We start from the raw sequence: 23,791 nt of genomic DNA on the forward strand, positions 1-23,791 counted from the left end.
TCGTTGCTGTGGGTTGCGGTTTTCCACTTCGTTTTCAGGGTCTGATTCAGGTTCCAACATGTAGGGCTGGATGCTATGTGTTGACATTGTATTTTGTTTGTTTTTTGGTTTTTTTTTTTTAGTTCAAATCAGCGTAATCCTTCTGTTTATGAGATATGCTACAATGACGGCAAAAGCAGTTGCGATGCGCGCTCCCGATGTAGTGTAGTGGCAGCTGACCAATCAGTGGCAACTTATATCAGGCGGGAGGCGGGGCTTAATGCGGAAGCGTCTCAATCCACTCGTTTTGCCCACAGGCTGATCTGACAGCCTACGGAGAGGGTCGGTCTGAAGTAAATAAAGCGATTTGTGACAATAACTCGGTCAATCCCAGCCCTTCTGGTCTCAAAAATAAAAATAAATTAGCCTGAAAAATCACATAATAGTTCCACTTTAAAGTGTCATATTTTAAAAATGACTCCCTTGGAGGTTCCAGCCTTAAACTTTAGTTAAGTTACATAAAGTATGACTCAGATATTACACATGTCTAGACATTTTTTTCACATGTATATTATTATAATAATAATAATAATAATAATAATAATAATAATAATAATAATAATAATAATAATAATAAGCTATCACTGTTAGGTCTGATTTTTTGGTGACCTTCTCTCTTCCACCCAGCAGGAAAGCAGAGAAATTTTACTCCAGATCTGTTTTCCCCTTTTCTTTAATCGAGGCGCTGAAGCACCCGGTACTACAGAAACAAAGAAATCTATCCATCCATTATCCTAACCGCTTAGTCCAATGAAGGGTCGTGGGGAAGCTGGAGCCTATCCCAGCAGTCTTTGGGCAAAAGGCAGGGTACACCCTGGATAGCTTGCCAGTCTATCGCAGGGCCACACAGAGACAAACAACCACACACACCCACACTCACTCCTAAGGGCAATTTAGGGTAACCAATTAACATAACATGCATGTCTTTGGACAGTGGGAGGAAGCCCCACACATACATGGGGAGAACATGCAAACCCAGCCAAGGATTAAACCAGGGACCTTCTTGCTGTGAGGCCACAGTGTTAACCACTATGCCACCATGCAGCCCCCCAAAAAATCCTTTTGGTCTAAACAGTGACCAAAACAAACAAGGAAAACAGTAGGATCACAGATCTGCTGGAGGTTACTGTAGATGCCAACATGATGCACAGCCGATAATGTAAAATTCCCATTCCCTATTAACAAATCTGGCTTTGTTCTTCACAGTTTATGTAGAAAAAATTACTGTATTCTGTGCAAACTTTCTTTTCACATGAAGTCAAGTGTGTTCATGGAAACTTTTACTTCCCCACAACCCAATCTTATTCCGTGAATAATCAAAGGTAGGTGGGGTGGGCTGTGCCGCCAGTTTCCCCGGCTGCCTGGCTCGTTACGTCACCCGGAGAGGACACGCCTTTTTGGGTGGTGACACAACCCAGGGAGAGCGCTGCGCTCGGAGGGGGAGGGGTGTCCCGTCGGCAGGCGCACAGACAGCAGGCAGCAGCTGCGGCGACAGGACCCGGTGCCGTTACTCTGCATTACAACGTGCATATTCAGACTTTTTTAGCCCCGAAACACACAAGACAGCTAAACAAACGACCAGTAAAATGGTAGACCGCGAGCAACTGGTGCAGAAAGCCAGGCTGGCCGAGCAGGCAGAGAGGTATGATGATATGGCAGCTGCCATGAAATCGGTAAGTAGACTTTCTCTGTAATGACCTTTTCTCCTTCCTTTCTCATCTTCTGTCATAAATACCACATAGACTGCTGTATGTAAATGTTAAAAAAAAAAATGTAGAAAAAGCTGGCTATCCATGCATGGGGGTGAGGTTTGGGGGGGGGGGGGCAAAACGCTGACAAGGGACGGTGTCCCCTGTGAGAGGACGCGTTTGGACTTAAGCCACATAAAATTGGTGTATGAAACTCATGATTAAAGAGCGCATTTGTAGGAAAGATAAAACCCAGATCGCTGTGAAGGACTGCGATGGTAAGATTTGGGCAACATCACATGAACATGGCTGTAAGGCCCTCCCAGGCAGCGCTCCCCTTTCAGCCGCTTCCACGCAGGAAAGGGGATTTATTTAAACCAAAATGATACAACGAGATTTGGTAGGAATAAAAGATTTAGAGCAAATCCGGATGCTTTATTGGCGGTTTTTCTGCGGTTGTCTGAATGCGGACTGTTTGATCTTGGGGCGGTGCCTTTCGCCAGGCTCCTTTCCCAAACGACCAGGCTGCTTGGATTTTACACAACCGATGACAAAAAGGCACAAAATATCGACAGGAGGTGGTCTAGTCTTTATGTGTCTGAATATCCATTTTCATCCTGGTGAAGGCTGACAAAATCCAGCCCAATGGAAAGATGCGCATAATGCTGGAGCAGAGGGCGAGCTCGGTGGTACCATGGTGATGCGAGTGACATCGTAGGCTGTGCTGATGGTCGTGTTCCGGTTTACCCGACATAATGAGCCATCCATTTACTGTCAAATGCCACCTTTCTTTTGCTGGATGTGTGTGTATGTGTGTGTGCGTGTAGGGTGGGTGGGGAGCAAGCAGGCGTTGCTGCCTCTCACTGCTGCACATTTGGCGCATTGGGGAAAAGGGCATTGTTGGCTGAAGGTTGATCGCAATCGATTGGCGCAGAAACAGCGCACAAAATGCAAACGTGTCAGACGTGGGTGTGATGGTGGACGGACAGCTTTCCAGAAGCATCTCCTGTAGATGTCATATTGCAGTAAATTACCCTCCCTTTTCCACCCCTTTTTCTTTTTTTTTTTTTCCCCTCTCATTTTTTTTCTGTAGCTGCACACCGTGAGCATGACAAAGCGCTTGTATTAATCGATGGCGTGTAGCAACCGCATCCCTGCGTCCTCGACCTCTTCCAGCAGGTTCCCACACAGAGGCGTGCCGCAGCATCTGCCAGGATGCAGCACAGGCCCACCCGTAGTGCACCATTTCACATGCAGTGTTTTATCACAGCTCCACTAAAGCTGCATCTCCATCTCACTCTATGATGAGTGTGTGGAAACTAGGATAGAATAGGAATAATGGTGGCAAAAGTGAAGGAATTATGTGTAGTGAGCTAAGGCCTTTGCTTAGTTTTTGAAAAGAATGACCATACCATACTTGTGTCTTCTTATTTACTGGCTTTATTCACCAGTAGTGAGTTATTTCTAATGATATCAGAGTATATTGCAGGTGGAAGCTGTTCAATATACTTTTATATTAGGATACAAATGGTCTTGATGCTATTTTTCTTCATATTTATTTAAATTTAAAGACAATAGAGTCAAACTTGTTTGCTTTTAGTAACAGGCAACCTCTGCAACAGTAGGGAAAAGCAGTATTAGTAAAAAAAACAACAACAGTGTGTTAAATGTCACTTTTAGCTTCAACAAGTAAAGCTGTCAGTGTTCACAGAACATGCTGCATGCTGCTCTCCAGGACCAGTAGTGGTGCCAGCGGGGGTTCAGCTCCACCTCTTTCCCCATTTATGCCGAGTCAGAGAGGCAGCGCTGTCCCTCACCCAGCCAGTCTCTCTGCAGCACCGGACAGCGGGGTGTGTCTGCTTCCTCGCCCATCATTTCAGGGGAATCCCTTGTCACTGCAGACGTGACATTTGCCCCGGTCACAAAAAGAAGAAGAAAGGAAAAAAGTGGCACACCCAACCAGCTCAACACTAAGGATCCAGGCTCTGTCGATATGGGCATGATGGTATCTTCTCCTCATCAGTTGTGTATGTTGAGGGATTTCATTTATGAACTGTTGGAGAAGAATAGTAAGCTGATATCATACTAGGTACAATCTTGAGAAGTGGTTTTAAATCCTTTTTTTGTTCGTTTTCTGTCATTTTGTAAATTTGTAACACTAACACACTAATTTGGCATCAGCTCACTAATAAATCCAATGCAGCAAGATGATACATGCAGGCATCAGTCAGCTTGTTAACATAGCTGATGATATGTAAGAGTTAAAAACAAAAAAAAGCCCAGATCATCAAGAGGCAAGCTCTGACTACTCCTGGTTCATGTGAGAGGACCAAACAACTGGTCCAACGCAGGATAAAGCTCAGCATTGCCTGGTAGACTGTCACACTGAATGCTGAATATTAACATATAGAGATCAGTCATAGAGTATGCATATGAGATGAAGCTGTTACATCACACCATCCACATGGGAGCACAGCAGCAAACTTTAGACAGTAATTACTCTTCCTTAAAGCTTTGATTAAACAAGTCAAGGTGCAAATGCAGAGGAATGTTTTTATTAGTGTTTTTTCATAATATTTGCAATATATATTTTTAGGAACAATCCTTTTCCAGCTAACCTGGACAGTTTTGGGGGTAAAATAGAGGAAAAAAAAAAAAAACACCGATACCAATATCAGTATCGGTAGCTCAATACCATGTGTGTGTACTTTTATTTGGTATTAAAAGTGTTCCGATACCACAACCGATACCCGATACCACACTAGTCAAGCCAGTGGAGATGTGTTTGATGACATGCTTCGGACGTGTTTTAAAAGAAATAAAAGCCTTGAATGTTAAAATGTGACTTTTTTTCTAACACTAAAAGTGAGATCTTTGATTTGAAACCACACATGTAGAGCTGTATTTGGGCCAAATGTGCCAAATTAAAATAAAGCTTGTTGAAATCGTTAGATCTGTAATGTTATTATATTTGTGTTGGTGAGGTAACTTAAGAAAAGATGGGTCATTTATTACAACCTTATTACATCTTACACAGTTGTAACAGCAATAACTGTGTAAGATGTCAGTCTTAACTACAGTTCATCTGGAACTGCAGTTATAACATTATTGTGACTAATGATAGTCACAACAATGTTCACATAAACAGATTTGGTATCGGCAAACATCGGTATCTGCAGATATTCAAATTTCAGATATTGGTATCGGATCAGAACTCGCTAAAAGTGGATCGATGCATTCCTAATTTTTGTCCTCAGTCCAGCTTATTTATTCTCTTTTCAGTAAATGATAAACTCCATAGTTTTATTGTCTTTTTTCCTAGAAGTTTTATCTTGTCAGCTTTCTGTGAATGATTTACTCTTTTAATGCCAGCCTGCATTTTAACACCCTGCTGCAGCACTCACATCTTTGCCTAAAGAAGTCCATATAGCCAAGGCTTCCACCATATTTAAAGTTAAACAAGGTACGGTAATCCTCCATGAAAAACACATTGTATGAATGGGCTATTAATAAAAACGGCTATAACTGTTTTTATTGCTAAAAAAAAAAAGATGTATTTAAACACAAAATGCAAGCACAGAACAATTAATTATCCAAACAAATCAGGCTTTATAGCAAAAAAAACTAAACAAAACTTATTTTGGTAAGTTTGCAGCTTCTTACGCATTAATAAGCTTATTACTGGTAATACATCTATCAGAGTCTGAACAGTTTTTGTGGATGCTTAATCTGTGGGCCTGTTTGCTCATTATTGTGGAATAATTGATAAACTATGGGATAATGAATGAAACTAGATCAGGTTGTAATTGTTACTCTATTAAAGAATCTGTCTGCAGTACGGCTGGGTGAAATTGCACATTTTGGTATCAATCCAGGGTTATACTAAATACAGGGTTTATACTAAATGGCAGAAGTGAAAAATGTAAGTTAAAGCTTTTTTGTTAAGAAACAACATAAAACAACATTTAAAAAAAAGTCATAAAATAACACATAGTTTGAGAAAAATGAAGTCTACATTGCAAATTAGCTCAACAAAAGCAAAACTTACTATTTGTTGGCTGTCATTCATTTCTTTGGCTTTTTGTCCCCAAAGCCATCTGCAAGAAAAATATCATCACGCTGGTGCTAAACAATGCTGATAATAGCATTGGTATTGAATTGGTATTGGTATTGAAAAAAAAAAAAAGTTATTGATACAGTTGCTATTTGGATGGATCCACTGAGCTATAGTGCACAGTCATGTACCAGTAGAAACCACTGAAGGTTTGTCTTCCACATATGAATCACCAACCCTGCTGTACTTTCCTACCACTCGTGCTCTGTCTGCATATACAAAGCCTGGAAAATGAGCCTTTTTTATGAGGCTGAAAAGTTTGTAGGTTTTATGTTGTGAGTTCCAAATCTGACTGAACAGAAACCTCAGATGTCCAGTGAGATCTGACAAAGTTTCACCATGGCTTGAAATTTGTTTTGACTCAGTGGTGAGTCACTAAAGTACATACCCACCCACGGACACCATCACACAGTTCATTTCACAGCGTTTAGCAGCTTTACATTTATAAGAGTTCATCAGCAGCTAATGAATCTTGATGTCAGCTTTTACTTCTGTTTACTCACTGCCAGAGTACAGGAACAATAATGTGTTTGACATTAACAACCATTTCACGGACACACCTACCCAAGCCTTCAGCCACAGTAGTTCATAAGTTGGAGCAGCTATTTAAAATGATAAACATCTAGACTTATGCAAAGGTTTTATGAAATTTTGTGTGTAGTTTCCAAACAATGCAGCATTTGTACATCTGTAACATTGTGCATTAGTATTAAAAAAGGTGGGATAGTGTGTAAAGTGTAAGAAAATAAAACAGAAAACAATGATTTCAAAGATGGAAAACGTACAAATGTTCCAAATGTGACAATTTAATGAATAATAATAACTCATTTTAAATGTGTTGTTACAAACACAAAAATATTGGACCAGATTGGAAAGTAAGTGGTAGGGAAGAGAAACCAGCTGGATGAACATGTTGCCACTAGTTTAAGTTATTTGGCATCAAATGGCCATGAAAAAGAGCACCTTAGAGAAGCAGAAACTCTCAGATAAAAAGATGGGTGGATATTAGGTAGACTGATTAAAAAAATTATGGAGGAATTTTTAGATAATATAGATTAACGTGAACTTAAAAAACATTTACTATTAATCTGATCTACATTATACAATCAACATATTCAGAAAATCTGGACACCAAAATTACCATTGGATGCCTTTGATTTTTGGGCCCACATTGGGTACGGTTACATGATATTCTTAATTTGGAAAGAAATAAGTCTAAATGAGCAATATTCTCCTACAAGTTTACATGGAAATACCAATTCCAAATTTATGTTTAAATGGAAACACGTCCTTACTTAATTCCACTTTAGATCAGCGGGTTGGGAAGGATTCTGATTGGACAGGAGGCCGACGTGATGTACTTACGTCTACCAGAAGTAAACAATGTTTGCTTCCTGCTTGTCGTCTTTGTGGTCGTAACAAGGAAAACTACATAACAAGTACCAGTTTTGCTGCTATTTTGATTATAATTTTAAAGCACAAACTCAACACGAGCATATTCCCTCGCTTGTTTCAGCAGAGAAGGAGAAGAAAAATAGACTACAGAACACGGGAGGCAAAACAAATGCGCAAAATATGTGTGTCATGAGACATGACAAGGCATGGAGCATGCACAGAACGATCAGAATTAACTTAGAGCAAAAATAAGGTTTACATAACAGAGGAATAATATAGTTTGAATTTAAAATGTGAATAAACCAGCCACTTCCAAATTAGTTCTAAATTTGGTTTAATTCCAAAATAACTTTTTAATTCTGAATTTGGTGTTTACATGGCCATTATTCACCAGTTTGAAGCTGATTTAACTTTTATTCGGAATTAAAACTCCCATGTAAGCGGAGCCACTATTACATCCACCAAGGGGAATAAAACAAGTCTGAGATTTTTTTCAACAGGGTTTTAACAAAGTTTTTACCATTAAGTGAGTCTAAAGCTCTCAAAAACTTGATGTGCAATGAGCGAGTTAAAATAGACAGAGAGAAAATGGAAAACTGTCCTGTGGTCAGGTTAATCAAAATTTGAAATTCATATTTATGAGTCATGGACATCATGCTCTCTAGACTAAAGAGCAGTGAAATTGTCCACATTGCTAAAGAATATTCAGCATGTCTGATGAAATGGAGGAGCATTTGTGTCTTTTTACATTGGAAAAGACAATTTCACTGCTGAAATGTAAACACAGATTTTAGAGCACAGGTCTCCCATCTAGTCACATTTTCCTAGGAAGGCCTTACTTCCTTCAGCAAGACGCTGCTAAACTACCTGCAGCATCTACAGCCATTACATGGCATAACATAAAATATTACAGGGTCCCAGAACAGCTGAGCAGCTACAATCAGACAAAAATAGGACATTCCTCTCCTAAAGTTACAGCTGCAGAAGTACTCAGTATCCAGATGTTTTTTGTTAATTGGAAGGATGCAACACAGTGATAAAAACAGCCCTGTCTCAGCCTTTTTATAACATTGTTGCCAGAAGATAAATTGAGTTTTCCACTAGTTTTTAAAATACAAATTTTTAGCTTCTCCTGGGAATAAGATAACACAATAGTTAATGGGATTTGCAAATATATTTGGGACAGATCAGATCCAATATGGGTATTGGGCACTGATATTGACTTAATTTATGGATTGGATATTAGACAAAATTTACCGATCCACAGCCCAAAATATGTTGATGCAGAATCAGTTAGTGTAATATAGAACATTTAATATATATAATTATATAGTATATGATTTTGTTTTTTACTCTGTATCCAAAGTTTAGATGCAGCATTATTTAACACCTGCACCTTTAAACTGATTTGATATCGGATAATATCAGTATCGACAGATATCCAATTTCAGATATTGGGAAAAAAAATGCAAATTTGTGCATCTCCATTTGCAAACAAGAGGTTTATTCTTAACCACATTAAATTTTGGGAGCACCTGCTGTGGTTATTTGGTGATACAAGTACAAGCATGTTAAAGTCCAGCTCACTGGGTGGCGGTGGTCATCCGAGGGTTCACTGAGGACATAATAGTATTTTTAATTAAAACAGCACCTGTCACCAAATTGTTAGGCAGTCTCAATAAATCTTTATCTTCTATAAAGCTAATTTTAAATTATTCAGACATCAAAATTTTAAACCTAAATACCTTAAAGTACTTTTTGATCTGTGGCAATATAACAGAGTTAAGATTCATTGAGGTCTTGACCAAAGCAGACCTTATTTCACCCTGATCATCATAACTGTATCAGGAGTAAAACTACAAATTTAGTCTTTTCAGATTGCGTTTAAAAGAGTAATATTCATAATATTTTAGCCACAAAATCTTATGCATGAAAGAGTAGGAAAAGGTGCACCACACGGCTGCACAGTATAAAAAAAAAAAAAGGCAATTTTCAGTGTTGACCAGTTAACTGGATTCTGCTGACTTGACCTCTGCATGCAACCATCAGCGCTTCCAGTCCAGATATCTGGGCCAGTACTGGAGCCGACCTATAGTGGAATGTGATGGTGAAGGGCATAAAAAACAAGCCAATAAAACATCTGAGATTTCAAAGTCCAATATATTTTTAAAGCCAAAATATTAAACTTACCAACATCATATGTATGAACAGCAGCTACGTTTGTTATCATGAGGTGATGCTCTGCTCAGCAGCTCTGCCTGCTCAGATGTGACAAGCAGCTGCATGTGCTGAGGGTTTAGAAAACATGAAGCCAGGTCACGCCATTAGTCTTGTAATCAATCCTATGATCTCTATCAGCTGTTTCTTCTGCCACAAGTCAGGTTGTTTTGTGTGCGTGTGTGTGCATAGGTTCAAATTAGCTAGGTGCAAAGATATGCAAATTTTTAGGCTAATTCTCATCTCCTGCGTCAGCTGAAATAAATGAAAAACATCAACTAAAAACTGTTGCAATGGAGCTTTCCCACTGTAGGCTACCTAACAAATTAGCCGTTGGTGCCGTTTTACGTAGCCAGTAACAGTAAAGAATTCGAGGAAAAAGTAGTTGCTGTTGCTGTAATAGCATCTATCCATCCATTTTCTTAACCACTTTCTCCAATTCATGGTTGTGGGAAGCTGAAGTCCATCCCAGCAACCAGTGACCAAGAGGCTGGGTACAGCCTGGACAAGTCACCAGCAAACCGCAGTGCCTGTAGTAGCATAATTTTAACTTTACATCCTCCTTATTAGCCAATAAAAAGGAAACTATTGACATCTTTTTCTGCAGCAGGTTATGTTAAAAAAGGCTTCCATTTGTGCACATATTGACCCATGTACATATATTAGACATTTACTTGATGTATGGTTGATCATGGGAGATTAACAGTGTACTAATGCAATGATTTAGGCTGGAACATACTCACCACCAACAATTTTGGAGAAAAAAGACCTGTATTTCTTTCTTTTTCGTAAGAAAAAATTCTCATCATGTCTGATGACCTTTCAGTATTACCCTGCAACACTCAGCAGATGCCTAGTATCACCTTCTTCTATCTGAAAGCCTCTTTCTTTTAAACAAGTCTTTGGACCTTGGATGTTTAACCCCATAAGAAGGCAGTTTTTGGTCTGCATGCCCATTTACTTCTAAACTTTAAGAAGAAAGTCTCCTAATTCAGCACTCAGATGAGCTTTTATTCAGGAAGTCATTAATTAGATAACGAGACAGCATGATGCAGCAGCAGTTTCTGCTCAGATCCAGTTCTTACAGATGGTTTATGTAAGGATTAAACAACGACACGCCGTTCATCAGACTGTTATAGACGGCATGACGCGTCTAGAACACCACGACGCGCAGCGGAGTTTATTATAACCATCTAATGCTCGGATCCAAGTTGTTTAATTCGCTTGTACCAAGGTCCCACACAGTAAACATTTTATAACAAATTGTGTAGGAACCATTTCATGTTGGCCTCGATGTACTTTTTATAGCGCGTTTCTCTCTTTCACCTGTTAAAAGACAGCTTATCGGAACCAGCTGATTAACACGTTGCTATGGTGACGCCCCATAACGGTAGGGCGCTCACCACTCCTCCTCTTCCCATTTGTCATGTTTTATTTTGGCCAAAAATATAGAAATTCACCTCAAAATCCATGCCACAGTGCATTTCTCATGTTCACCTGTTAAAAGACAGCTGATCTGAACCAGCTGATTAACACGTTGCTATGGTGAGGCCCCGTAACGGAGGGATATTACAGTGATTTAACTCGCGGAACTACGTGTGCATTTATTGAAAATAATGTATGCCAATTATTATTAGAATTCTCATTGACCATTGTGTATTAATACTAAAATCATTTTATATGGAGAGAGTCACCTCTGCATCAGTCAGTGTAACAGCAACACATTTCCCAGAGAACTGCAACAACGCATCATACATGAAACTACAATGATCAGCAAGAACTCTCACACAGACAACAGGCTTTTTTTTTTTTACCCTCTCATGTATTTATTGTAATACGTTTTCCTTCTAAAATTGCATTTTATAATTGAGAATAGAGGTTACTTTTGTTTTGCTTCCATGGAAGGCATTATTTGTTGACTGTTTCAGGCCTACATCGGACTACATGGCCTTCTCTGCAGTCGGTGACAGTACTAGTAAAGCAATAAGACATCAGCAAAGTCATCACCAGTGTTGCTTTAATTTACATGTCATGAGTGTAATGTGGCTCCAAATATCAACATGAAGGATCCAGTCTTGTATTTAATGTGAGATGCTAGTAGCTGCACTGCAGGCCACCGTTAAATATTCTGTTGAGTCACATCTGTTTTTTTTTTTTTTTTTTTTTTTTTTGGGGGGGGGGGGGGGGGGGGGGGGGGGTTTCGCTCAGTCATCGCTGTGATTTGGAAAGTCACCTTTGAACTGTGCAACAGAACACATCTGTCTCTGACAGCAGCAGCTAAACAGGAAAATATGTTGGCTTTAACACAGCAGAGATGTGCTGCACACTTTCTTTTTTTTTTCTTTCAGCTTTTAGCTGCTAGTGTTTGACATCTCCAGGATAGTCCAATGCCTTAATTTGGCTTCTCCCTCTTTTAAATGAACAACTCTTTATTTAGAAGCAACCTTTACTTTGGGTTGTAGATAAGCTGTAATCATAAATGTTTGCATGGCGACAAAGAGCTTCTTGAAGCCTGCGTTAAAGCATCATCTCTGAGAAACACATACGCTGCCTCACTACTACCCTCCCTCCGCACCACCAGGCTCTTTGTGGTCAGTTGGGCCAACTCTATTCACGCTGCTAGTGACGTCAGGTTGTCCACGGTGCCTTTGTGCTCTGCTGCCTGAAAGAGTGTTGGTGGGGGGGGGTGTCACATCAGGTTAGGATAGAGGGGGGAAAGCAAATGAGCAAGAAAAGACAGAGGGAAGCGTGAAACAGAGAGAAAGAAGAGCTGTGGAACTGTGGCGTTAAATGGAGATAAAGGGCGGCGTACATTCAGTGCTAACGCAGCCTCCACACCGTAGGACTCGCTGGGATATTAACGGCCAGTTGTCGTGGAGGAAGTTATCGATTGCTCTGACCGGCCTATGCTTGTATTAACACACGCAGTTGTCTGAAAGTTTGACAGCCTTGTGTAAGGATGAGTCATGACAGAGCAGGCACGATTGATGAGCTTTACGGGGAGACAGAGCTCCATTGTCATCACTGCAGCACAGCTTCCGTCAGGGCTTTCTGCTCGCCCTACAGCCTTCTGAAACAAAAGGCAGCCATGTTTGTCCAGATGAGTTGTTTGGGTCCTGTTTTTCTGACCTCTGCTGCTCTGGCACTGACCTACTCCTACAAATGCTGTAGGTCAGATACTCATTTACTTTCCATGTGATGCAATGAGCTGAGGTAAAGAGTGCTGAGGCTACACTTCAGACAAATTATGGAGGTGGGAGGACTTAATCCTGCGCTTTTAAGTGGGATTGTTAAGCAATCTACACCATCTTACTGCTTGCTCAATTTTATACTTAGAGTACAAAGGTCATTTAATTTATGACAATGCTAATCTTTACTGCATCTTGTGTAGAGGCCTTATTGAACAAGTACACACCTCTTCAAACCATGTTGATTGCGTTGTTGATCACACTTGAAAAAGCCAGAGCATGGTGGTTATTTAAATGTTTGAGTTTGAACTCAGGCATGGGCCTGTAGAACAAGAAGTGAGATAAAAAAAAAAAGGTTTGCTTCCTTCAGACGGTATTTAAGTCCAGAAGGCCTCTGACTAAAGCCTGTTACATACTCCACGAGAAGCGAGAACTTTTTTCTTGTTCTCGAGGCTCCGAGAAGAAAATGACGTAATTTTGTTCTCGCGGACGTGTTTGAGGACAGTTCTTGACACACCGGGCTGGCAGAACTTTTTTCTTGCGGGGCTCCGAGAAGTATCGTGTGATTGGTCGGACATTGGAGGTGGGCGTGGTTAACACAGAGAAAGCATGAAGCGGAGTTGCTGCTTCCGTGTGTTTGCTGTTGCCGGCAAAAAGGATTGTTTTGATAAAACAGCTGATCGAGGTGGTGAGAAAGTACGAACATTTTTACATGTGGCAATAAAACACTCGGACCCAGCCACGTGCACGACCCGCCCTGCCGCGGACGAAGCTGCTCGTTAAATATGAAACTAGAAACTCGGAGAGCGGAAACCTCCGCCAAGCACAATGTTTAAGAATCCTTTTAAAACATTCCTGGATCCAAACGGTGATCCTGATCACCACCAGAATTTAATCAGTTCTTCATTTTTACATTTGCAACAACTCTTGAAATATTTATAAAATCCATCCGTAACCTTTTAAGTTATCTTAAGCAAAGAGACGCCGGGGAAAACAACCTCCTCGGCGGAGGTAACAACCGGGTTCATTGCACATAAAGCAGACATCTGCCCCCAGCAGTGATCCCTCCCCACTGCAGACGTGCTTCTCGTGTAGTATGTATGGACCTGACGAACAAGACGTTTTTTCTTGTTCTTGCAGCCTCGAGAACAAGAACTCAGTTCTTGCTTCTCGTGGAGTATGTAACAGGCTTATGTTCTTAAGACTCAAAGATGTTAGTAATGGAAAGTCATTATAGAAGCACTTCTTGAGATAATCCATCTCTGGTTACTCTGATAATGGTAAAAAAAAGACCTTCCACTATTAGAATGACTTGCTGCTGTCTGACTTGGATCATGGTGTGAAGGGAGATTCAGGTTTTGTAAACTTGTAAAGAAAAGGTCAATACTAAAGTTGTGTAATATCCTGAAAATGTGGTATTCCATTTCTGCATGTGTGTGGGCTGGTTAGTTGTAAAATATACACAAAAGCAGAACTGTCTGAGAGTTAGGGCTGGGCGATTAATCGATTTAATCGATTAATTCGAATTTGCTGTTTATGACGATTTATTTTTATGAAAATCTGGATTTTTTTTTTGCCCCCACAGCACCTTTTGGGCTTCCGTACCTTATAGTGACGTCAGCGCGCTCCCGCTGGTTTCCCACAGAAACGGATAAACACAACAACATGGCAGCTAGAAACGTACAAGAAGTGCCCCCTCTGTGTTTCCATTACATTTTGTTGCAAAATAAAAACAATATTTTATACGTTTCAACAAACAACAGTTGTGATTTGCGGGTGTTTCCGTTGAACTGTGCTTAGCACATAAGCATCATGTTTCATAAATGCGGTTAATGCAAAGTGGGCACGTAGCGTTATTTGACGCTTTTTTACTTGCTGCGGAGAATTTGCTTAGGATTTTTGAAACTTTTCTCCCTCATTTTCTTTTCTAAAATTCTGAAATTCTCTGTTATATATTCCACACCGCGCCATCTTTACCTGGAATTAACTGGTCACGACCCCCCACGTCACGTTTGTGGACACGTAAACGCAAAGAAAGTGTTTCCATTACACTTTTGCAATATAGTTCTGTATTGAAATGTCTGAAAAACCACCTCTTGAGATCGTAAAAACTTTTATAGCAGTGGGATTTATGATGATATTTAGTTTTTGCGCAGTTCTAGGTGTGATGGAAACGCAGGCTTTTCAGTGTGGGCGGGGGCATCGTTACATGCCACGGCGGTCTGAAGCCAGATGCAGCTGACAGGCTCGTCTTTGTGCCAAAAATGTGTAAATTAAACAAAAAACAGCAAGAATGTAATAATACATGTATGTTAGAAATATAGCTTTAATAACATTCAGGGATTTTTTCAAAATAGTATTTTGTATCAAAGAGGTCAGTTTTCTCGAAACACATGTTAAGTGTAAAGAAACATTCACATTTATTACCTCATTGCCAATGTGGGAAATTGTTTTGGCTATTTAATGTCAAAATACTCTAAAAGGAATCACTAGTTTTCTTCAAAAAGGAGGCATTTTTATTTATTTATTTATCAGTTTTTTTATTTTAGAATAAAATTACACAAGTGAGACCTGTTCTTAAATTTATGATCAAAACTTAAAAACTGGCTCACAGTGGAAACACACTAGTACAAACATGTTGTTTCTTATAATGTTTACAGTGGCAGCGCCTGCCATCTCTTTTTACAATCTTGTTTAACAGCTTGTTTAGTTGCACTTTAAATTTAGGTAAACTTTTAGGCTGATCGCAATAAAAGCATTTTTGAAAAAGAATAATTTTTGACATTTGTCATTTTTTTTCTTTTTCTTTACAGTAAAGGGAAAAAAATTGATTAAAATCGAAAATCGTATTTGGTTTAAAAAAATCGGAGATTTTATTTTTTGGCCATATCCCCTAGCCCTACTGCGAGTGGATTCAAGTCTTTTCCTTTTGCCTCCATCTACATTAAACTGATTTGTGTATTGATTTAGCTGTTATTTCAGATGCACTTCTGGACATAAACTTCTTTTATTCAGGCTTAAAACCAGCATAAGGAGGAATCTGGCTTGTCCAACCTTGGAGCTGCATTGTTGCGGTCCTATTGTTAGCACTGAATGAAGTCAAAACATGAGCAGGGAGAGAGGATCTGTAGCAGGAATCTCCTGTCCTGTTGGTTTTATGTGTTTCTCTGCTGCAACACATCCAACTCAAATCAATAGGTTAATAACAGGTTTGTGCAGAACTTTTCATTCGAATGAGGTAGCGCTGGGTGATATATCGAATATACTTGAGATATCGTGGCTAGTCCCCTGTGGGATATAGAAGATGTCTATTTTCGTCATATTCGAGCAGCCTGTTGTCACACAGTTGTTTTTAGCTGTGGGCGGGGTTTTCTCACTCCACCTCGACTCTCTGCTCCACTTTGCACAGAGAGTTAAAGGAAGCGCACCTCGTTACGTACAAAACGTGAGCTACGTGCTACGTCATGAGAGGCAGCGTGTAGCAGCTTTTCTAGCAGAGAACTCCAGTAGCAGTAGCAGCGTGAGTTGCAAAAAAATGGAGGAGGAAGAATTTGTTCCGAAGAAAAATAGTACAGGATCCTTCATCTGGCGGTGGTTTGGATACCGGAGAGACGATGTTGACCAAACAACTGTCGTATGCAAAGTATGTCGCCACAAAAAGTAGTCTTACCACAAATTTATTTCATCATTTGAAAAGTCCCCCCCTAGAGCGCGTATTTTCATACGTTGCATTTATTACATCATGCAAAGGCACTTTAGTTTTAAAATGACAAAAAAAAAAAAGAAAAAAAAAAGACATGTTTTTGCCACTGCTTTAACTATTCAATAAATGCGGTTTTGATCAATTTGCTTCGTTACAATTTCATCCTTTTGGCATGAATGTTTAAAACCAGCATATCTTAATGCAGTATAAACAATCATGTTTTAATGGAGACACAAAATCATCTTACTGATGTGATTGTCTGCACCAAAGCCTTAATTCAAGGCTACGGTATGTATTGAGATATATATCGTATATCGTGACATGCCATAAAAATAGCCCTAGAGTGAGGCATGTTATCAAGAATAGAGCAGAATAAAAAGCTTTTGTTGTCATTATACAAAGTATAATATAAAAAAGTAGTTTCATAAAGAGCACAAATATAGACACAATGTACAAGAAATAGTACAAGAACACTAAAGAAATATCCCAACAAACAAGCAAAGCCAGTGAAGATGCAGAATTCAATACATTAAGGGATATTAGATAAGTCAGTGCAGGTCACATGAGTGCAGCTTTGACTTCAGTATTGGTGATGTCATTATTCTGGCTCGTATGGACCTGTAGCTGCCAGAGGGCAACAGCTTGGATGAAGAAGAGTTTTTTGGTTTTCGTGATGTTCAACGTACGGCTGTTCATTGAACACACAGCAGGGAAACATCTAAAACCTGAGGACATGAGGGTCTGGAGTCGGACATTATTTGTCTATGACCTACCAGTTATTGCAGTGCAAGCAATACTTTAGATCCTGATATTGATAATATCAGGATCAATATCCTGATATTGATAATATCAGGATCTGTGTGTGTGCATAGGCGTGTTGAGCATTAACCTTAAACAGGACATTAATCCTGGCTGATTTACTCTGTTTACTTACTTTCTTTTGCACCAAGTTGAAGGCTTGATACACAACAGTCTGACCTACTTCTAACTTTGGAAAACCACCATTTTTTGTTTTGTATTTAGTGTAGTCAAGCTAATAGTTATGAAATTTAATGAAAAATACTTTATTAATCCCCATGGGGAAATTCAGTATTGTAGTAGATAATTGTTAATATAAACACAGGTCTTTTCATGATTTCACTATAAACCGTTAATATTTCAGCAGTACAATGAGAAGAAATGAAAATGTCAGGAAACTGGGTAAATGGGTTTATTCTTTTGGGAGAAAGAATTTCTCCACCAGATTTAATTGCATTTTTCTCTCTGTGGGAGAAATGTCAACATTTTGGCAGCGCTGCTGAAGTCTATAGGCTAATCTTTCTGAACAGCTGAGTAGTTCACCAAATGTAATGTCAGCCTATCAATAGCTTTTAGGATTTGATGAATGGATTAAGCCACAGAATGAGGGTGCTATCCAGGGTCTTTTGGGCATTTTGAAGAAGAATGTTTAGATAAACTGTTCAGATAGACCGATCAGCATCCTCAGGTCCTGGGTGCTACTGCCAGGTTGTAATTCAGGAGGAAATGGTTGCGGTTTTGCCTCTTTTATTCTTCATCTCATCCTCGTCCACCATGATGCAGCTTTCACCACATCATTATCCATGTCTTCTTCAAGAGCAACTTGTGGTCTCTATGTCCAACAGAGATAGAGAGGCTCTCGTAAACAAAGCAGATTCTGCAGTTTCCCTGGAAACTGGAGATTGCATCACAGCCTGGTCTTTGTCCTCTGCTCCCTCCCTTTTACCGTAGATCTCTGATTGACTACTGTATGTACCACAAAGCAAGTGTTAATGTGTGTTTGGGGATGAGCAAATGATTAATAGGGGTGGAAAAATCGAATCGAAAAATAAAAAAATCGGGATTTTTTTTTGCTGCACAATTTTAAAATGGATTTTTTGTTAAAAAAAAATCTATTTTTTTCCCCAAATAAATAAAAATAATCCATCATAACTTTTTTTTGGTCATTTTTATTGTTGTTATTGATCTTTTGACTTGTCTTCTTGGGCATTTTAGCAGCAGAACGATGGTCTGGCTACTGGGTTGTTTTTTCCTAATTGAAATCAAGAAAAATGACGTGCAAAAAAAAAAGTTTTATACATTTATTTTGCTTTTAATCTACAAAAATCGAATCGGACAATCGAACAAGAATCGAATCGGGACAAAAGCATATCCTCACAGCCCTAATGATGAATCATATTGCATGAACAGAAACTTGCTGCTGCTGTGAGTTTCTTGAGTCAACTAAAAGCAGAGTGAGTCTGCTGCTGACTCCGAGTGACTGATGCAGCTCAAACGTCATCACAGAAATAAGCTTTCCACAGCGTCACTGCAGCAGAGCAAGACACTGAAGCTCAAGTCAGTCAGTGTTATAAGGATGATGCATGCGGTGACTCAACCTTTAGAATAAAACTGAATTTTCTGCCCTCTACTTGCCCTGTCGGGTTTCACTGACGGGGTTACTCCTCCTCTTCGGTTGAGACTAAAATATCACAACAAATGTCTGGAATTAAATTTCCATGCAATTTCCCACAAATGTGATCACAAAGTTGAGATTTATTTGTCTTTAAAGAATTATTTTGGGTTGCATTGATCTGTCAAGATCTAAAAAAAAAATAAAAAAAATTAGTTTTTAAATTATTTTGGTAAAAAAAAGGCTAAAATCTCTGTTAACTACTGGTGATACATAAAGTTTATGAAAAGTCTATAAATGATTAAATCCACCTAAAGCGAGAGTTGAGGATGAACCTTACAGTATAACTTTATTGTAAAGTAACTCGCACATGCCTAATTATCATTAAGAACTGTGGCTATATTTATGAGCACATGATAATAAACACAGCTCTCGTTTTTCTTAAGAAGTATAAATCAGCAACTTTATCAAAATCAAACCAATTAATCAAAAATGTTGTTTTGTCTGGTCTCAGGTCTTTCTCAGGTATCAGGTGTCCCTTGTAAATGAGACTGTGTCAATGGGGCTACTAGATAATTAAAAGGTAGAATAATAAATAAATAAAAATAAAGGCAGTCAGCCTAAAAAACAAACAAAAGATAAATAAATAAATAAATACAGCAACATGATCCAGTAGAGCGAGCCAAACAATGGTGCATTCAATGTCATTACAGAACAAAATGAGGCTTTCAGTGTCGTTATAGAACAAGCATCATTTAGTATGATATGCTTATTTCTGTTTGCTGGACTACTTCTGATTCTGTAACTTAATGTTTCCCGATTTGGTCATGAAACAGCAAGACAACTAATACTATATGGGAAAACAAACAAAATAGGAAAAAAAAGAAGAAGTTCAAAACTGAGCAGCCCACTGAGAAATGCTTTTATTTCAATGCCTCAGCATGATTTCACGTTAGCTTGGAGTGTTATGGTTCACCAGATGGGATGCGTTACCAAATGATAAATAAACAACTTTTATATTAGAGGTGGGAAAATCTAATAGAAAAATTGAAAATCGGGATTTGTTTGCTTCACAATTTTAAAATTGATTTTTTTTTTTTTTTTTTTTTCTTTTACAAATAAATAAAAATAATCCATCATAACTTTTTTTTTGGTCATTTTTATTGTTTTCATTGATCTTTTTACTTTTCTTCTTGGGCATTATAGCAGCAGAATGATGGTCTGGCTACTGGGTTGTTTTTTCCTAATTGAAATCAAGAAAATTGACAAGCAAAAAAAAAGTTTCATACATTTATTTTGTTTTTAATCTACAAAAATCAGCAATATTGTAGAATAGTAAGAATCGCAATTTAAATCGAATCGGCACCCAAGAAAAATCGGAATCTAATTGAATCGGGTCAAAAGCATATCGTCATAGCCCTATCTTATATCATGACCTTTTTTCTGCAATATTTTTTTAAATGAGACATTCTTAAAATTTTAGACCAAATCACCATGCAAGTGGTGAGTCCTGCTGTCAGTAATCTGTGATTGGGCCTAAAATTCCTGAACGTTGACAACTATTGCGCGTGACATGCAGTATTGACATGTTTTTGCAGACATTTCTCTTCTCTAAAGAATAAATCCAACTGGACGAGGAATTTTCCTCCATCACCAAAACATTGGAGACTTTATTGGGGAACTTACTTTTTGATTTAGCATTTATACTCCTTTCATTTAAAACTAAACATTACATTACCATCATGTGATTGCTCATTAGCAAATGTTAGCATGCTAATTACCTAAACTAAGATTATGAACATGGGCATGTTCTTGCTAAATATGCAAATAGCAAGATTGTTAGAATAATGCAATGCTGGATTTTTACCATCAGAGACTAAATGTGGATGTTTTACCACTAGAAGTAAAAATTAGCTTGTGTTTTCTTCTTTACATAAAGAACTGAGCACAATCTGGAGTGTTTATATACTTGTCTGGGGACCACTAGTATGCAGCTCAGTGAGGGCTTTGTGAAGCGTCGTTCCATGTGGTTGGATGGGGCCCCCTGCTTTGCTGCATGCATGGAACTGAATTCTGTGCTAAAAAAGAAAGTAACCACAGGCTTTATCCTCAGAAAAGGTCTGTAAAGATGCCTCTACTGCACAGTCCCAGTGGGGTAAAAAGGATTAAATCCTCCAGCCAGACACAGGCCTGTCCAAACAAAACCAGCTTTCAGAGCTGCAGACAGCCAATCAGCGATCACCTCAGGGGATGATGTCAGTGTGTCCGAGGTGTAGCTTCTCCTCTGGATTCAGGGAACGGTGTCTTGGGTCTAAATGTGTTTGCTGCAGGCTGCATTTAAGCTTTTATTTCTTTTAAATTATTTGCTTTTGTCCTCCAGATTGTTTTCAACACACACACACACACACACACACACACACACACACACACACACACACACACACACACACACACACACACACAAATGAATAGATTACTTCTTTCTTTGTGTTTTTTTGTGCATAAAAGCTGTCAGTTTTCTAATATTACGATTTGATTTTAAGATATTTTCACATATTTGACATAAATAAGAAATATAAAGCTGCACTTTCCTTCTTTCTCATTCGCCCAGGTCACAGAGCTGAATGAGGCGCTATCCAACGAGGAGAGGAACCTGCTCTCTGTAGCCTACAAGAACGTGGTCGGGGCGAGGCGTTCATCCTGGCGCGTCATCTCCAGCATTGAGCAGAAGACGTCGGCCGATGGCAACGAGAAGAAGATCGAGATGGTGCGGGCCTACCGGGAAAAGATCGAGAAGGAGCTGGAGGCTGTTTGCCAGGACGTCCTCAACCTCCTCGACAACTTCCTGATCAAGAACTGCAACGAGACGCAGCATGAGAGCAAAGTCTTCTACCTGAAGATGAAGGGCGACTACTACCGCTATCTGGCTGAGGTGGCCACCGGAGAGAAGAGAGCCTCGGTGGTGGAGTCCTCCGAGAAGTCGTACAGCGAGGCCCATGAGATCAGCAAGGAGCACATGCAGCCCACCCACCCCATCCGCCTGGGCCTGGCCCTCAACTACTCCGTCTTCTACTACGAGATCCAGAACGCCCCCGAGCAGGCGTGCCACCTGGCAAAGACCGCCTTCGACGACGCCATCGCTGAGCTGGACACCCTCAACGAGGACTCCTACAAAGACTCCACTCTCATCATGCAGCTGCTACGAGACAACTTGACGCTGTGGACGAGCGACCAGCAGGACGACGAGGGAGGAGAGGGCAACAACTAAAGAGTCTAAAACCTCATTCTGCCAAAACAAACGCAACATGCGCGCTCACAAATGATGACAAAAATAATAATAGTTAAAAAGTTCTTAATTTAAAAAAAAAAAAAAAAAATGGGAGGGTGGGGTGGGAGCGGTGGAACATCGGCGGCCAGTTTAGCTGATGGTACTGACGCGGCTGCTGTTCTTTATTTTTCCACAAATTAATAGTGAAAAAACAAAAAAAGTCGGAGGAGGGAAGACGAGTTTAGTTTGCAAAATAAGCTATGATTAAAAAAATATTTAAAAAAAAAAACCAAAAACAAACAAAACAATGAAACCCTCTCCTCGACAGCCTCTGCAGCATTTGCCAAAATATGACTTTAGAAGCAAAGAAGCACGCCGTTCATCACCGCGTGAATATTCGCGTGACGATGCCTTCACGCGGCACGAGACTGGTCTTAGAGCAAATGAAGCTGAGCTGTCTTACGTCATCAGCGAGGGGTGGAGCGTTCAGGTGGAGCGTTCAGGAATCCAGTTTCAATGCTTGAGCAGCGGGGGAAATAAGAAATTTAGCGTAATCTTGAATGTCATGGCCTTTTTGCTTGGAGAGAAAGAAAGACGAGAGTGAGAGTGAGTGTGAGAGCAGACAAGTTCCAGAGATGAAAGCCGGCTCGGAGAGGTGTAGGACTTCATCGCGTTACTTCAAAAAAACAAAAAAAACAAACAAAAAAAACCCAAAACGTACCGGCATCTTTAGTTGCACCGCACCCATGATCGCCGAGTGAAAAAGCAGGTTGTCTCTGTGGTTGAGGATAACATGGAATAAAAAAAAACAAAAAACGTTTTTTTGTTTGCTTTGTGTCAGGTGTGTGTCCGGCTAAGTCACAAAGTCAGTCATACTGTAACTAAAAATGCAAACTCATAAAGTAAACTTAGTGCGGCTTGTCCCTCTCATGTGCTGATGTGCTTTCTTAAATAAATTAACTGTTTTTGGACACCTAATTCTTATTGTCAGTATTGTCATTACTGTAACAACTTCTATTTGGCTCCTCATGTTTGTGAGAAACAATTTGACTTGGATAGCGAAATAAAAATTGACCTTTTTTTTTTTTTTTTTTTTAAATGTGGTGAGTGAAAATTACTCTCCAGGTAATGCTATCTCTAAAAACAATCAGCAGGATCTCTGAAAAAAGGCACCTGTAACCGCAGACCTGAATGATGAAGCGATAACGGAGCACATGCAATGTTAAAGTGAAAGCTGTACAAGCAGACTTGAGGTTTGTGGATTTACTTTGTCTTCAGTTTCTTCTTGGTCAGGACAATGCACTTGCCTAGTATACTGTCTCTTCAGTGTAAGATGAAAACTGCTCCAATATTCTCCATAATACAATATTGTGCATGCTGGTGATGTATTTATACCGTAGCTTCAATTTATTAACTTATACTGTAGATGTTATGTATTCATATGAACATGGAGTTATTAGACCTTAATCAGATTCTTTTCTATTTATTTCTTTTTATTGCGATTGTTAGCTAGACCTTATTTTAATCTGTGTTTTCTTTACTCCATTTGCTGAAGTACGCTATACCAAAACAAGTGATTGTTAACAATAAATTGATCTGTTACGGACTTCATTATGGTGCCATGCATTTCTTGATAAGGGGGACTTGAAGTGAAAATTTGCATGAAGTGCTCACATTGATGCCTTTTACAATAATTTTTTTTAACTAATGCTGTGCCTCACTGACAAACATAATAAAATGAAAAGGAAAGTGCAAGACTTTACTAATTA

General features: G+C 39.4%; 1 protein-coding gene across 1 annotated transcript; it reads left to right on the forward strand.

Annotated features, from left to right (window-relative positions):
- Positions 1-1,495: 1,495 nt before the first annotated feature.
- Positions 1,496-22,104, forward strand: ywhag1 (3-monooxygenase/tryptophan 5-monooxygenase activation protein, gamma polypeptide 1). Its single transcript, XM_079247629.1, has 2 exons — positions 1,496-1,712; positions 21,366-22,104. The coding sequence occupies exons 1-2, from the start codon at positions 1,626-1,628 to the stop codon at positions 22,020-22,022; spliced, it is 744 nt and encodes a 247-aa protein (XP_079103755.1). The 5' UTR covers positions 1,496-1,625; the 3' UTR covers positions 22,023-22,104.
- The last annotated feature ends 1,687 nt before the right edge of the window (positions 22,105-23,791 follow it).

The sequence above is a fragment of the Telmatherina bonti genome, assembly GCF_933228915.1.
Source record: "Telmatherina bonti genome assembly, chromosome: 10".
Classification (NCBI taxonomy): domain Eukaryota; kingdom Metazoa; phylum Chordata; class Actinopteri; order Atheriniformes; family Telmatherinidae; genus Telmatherina; species Telmatherina bonti.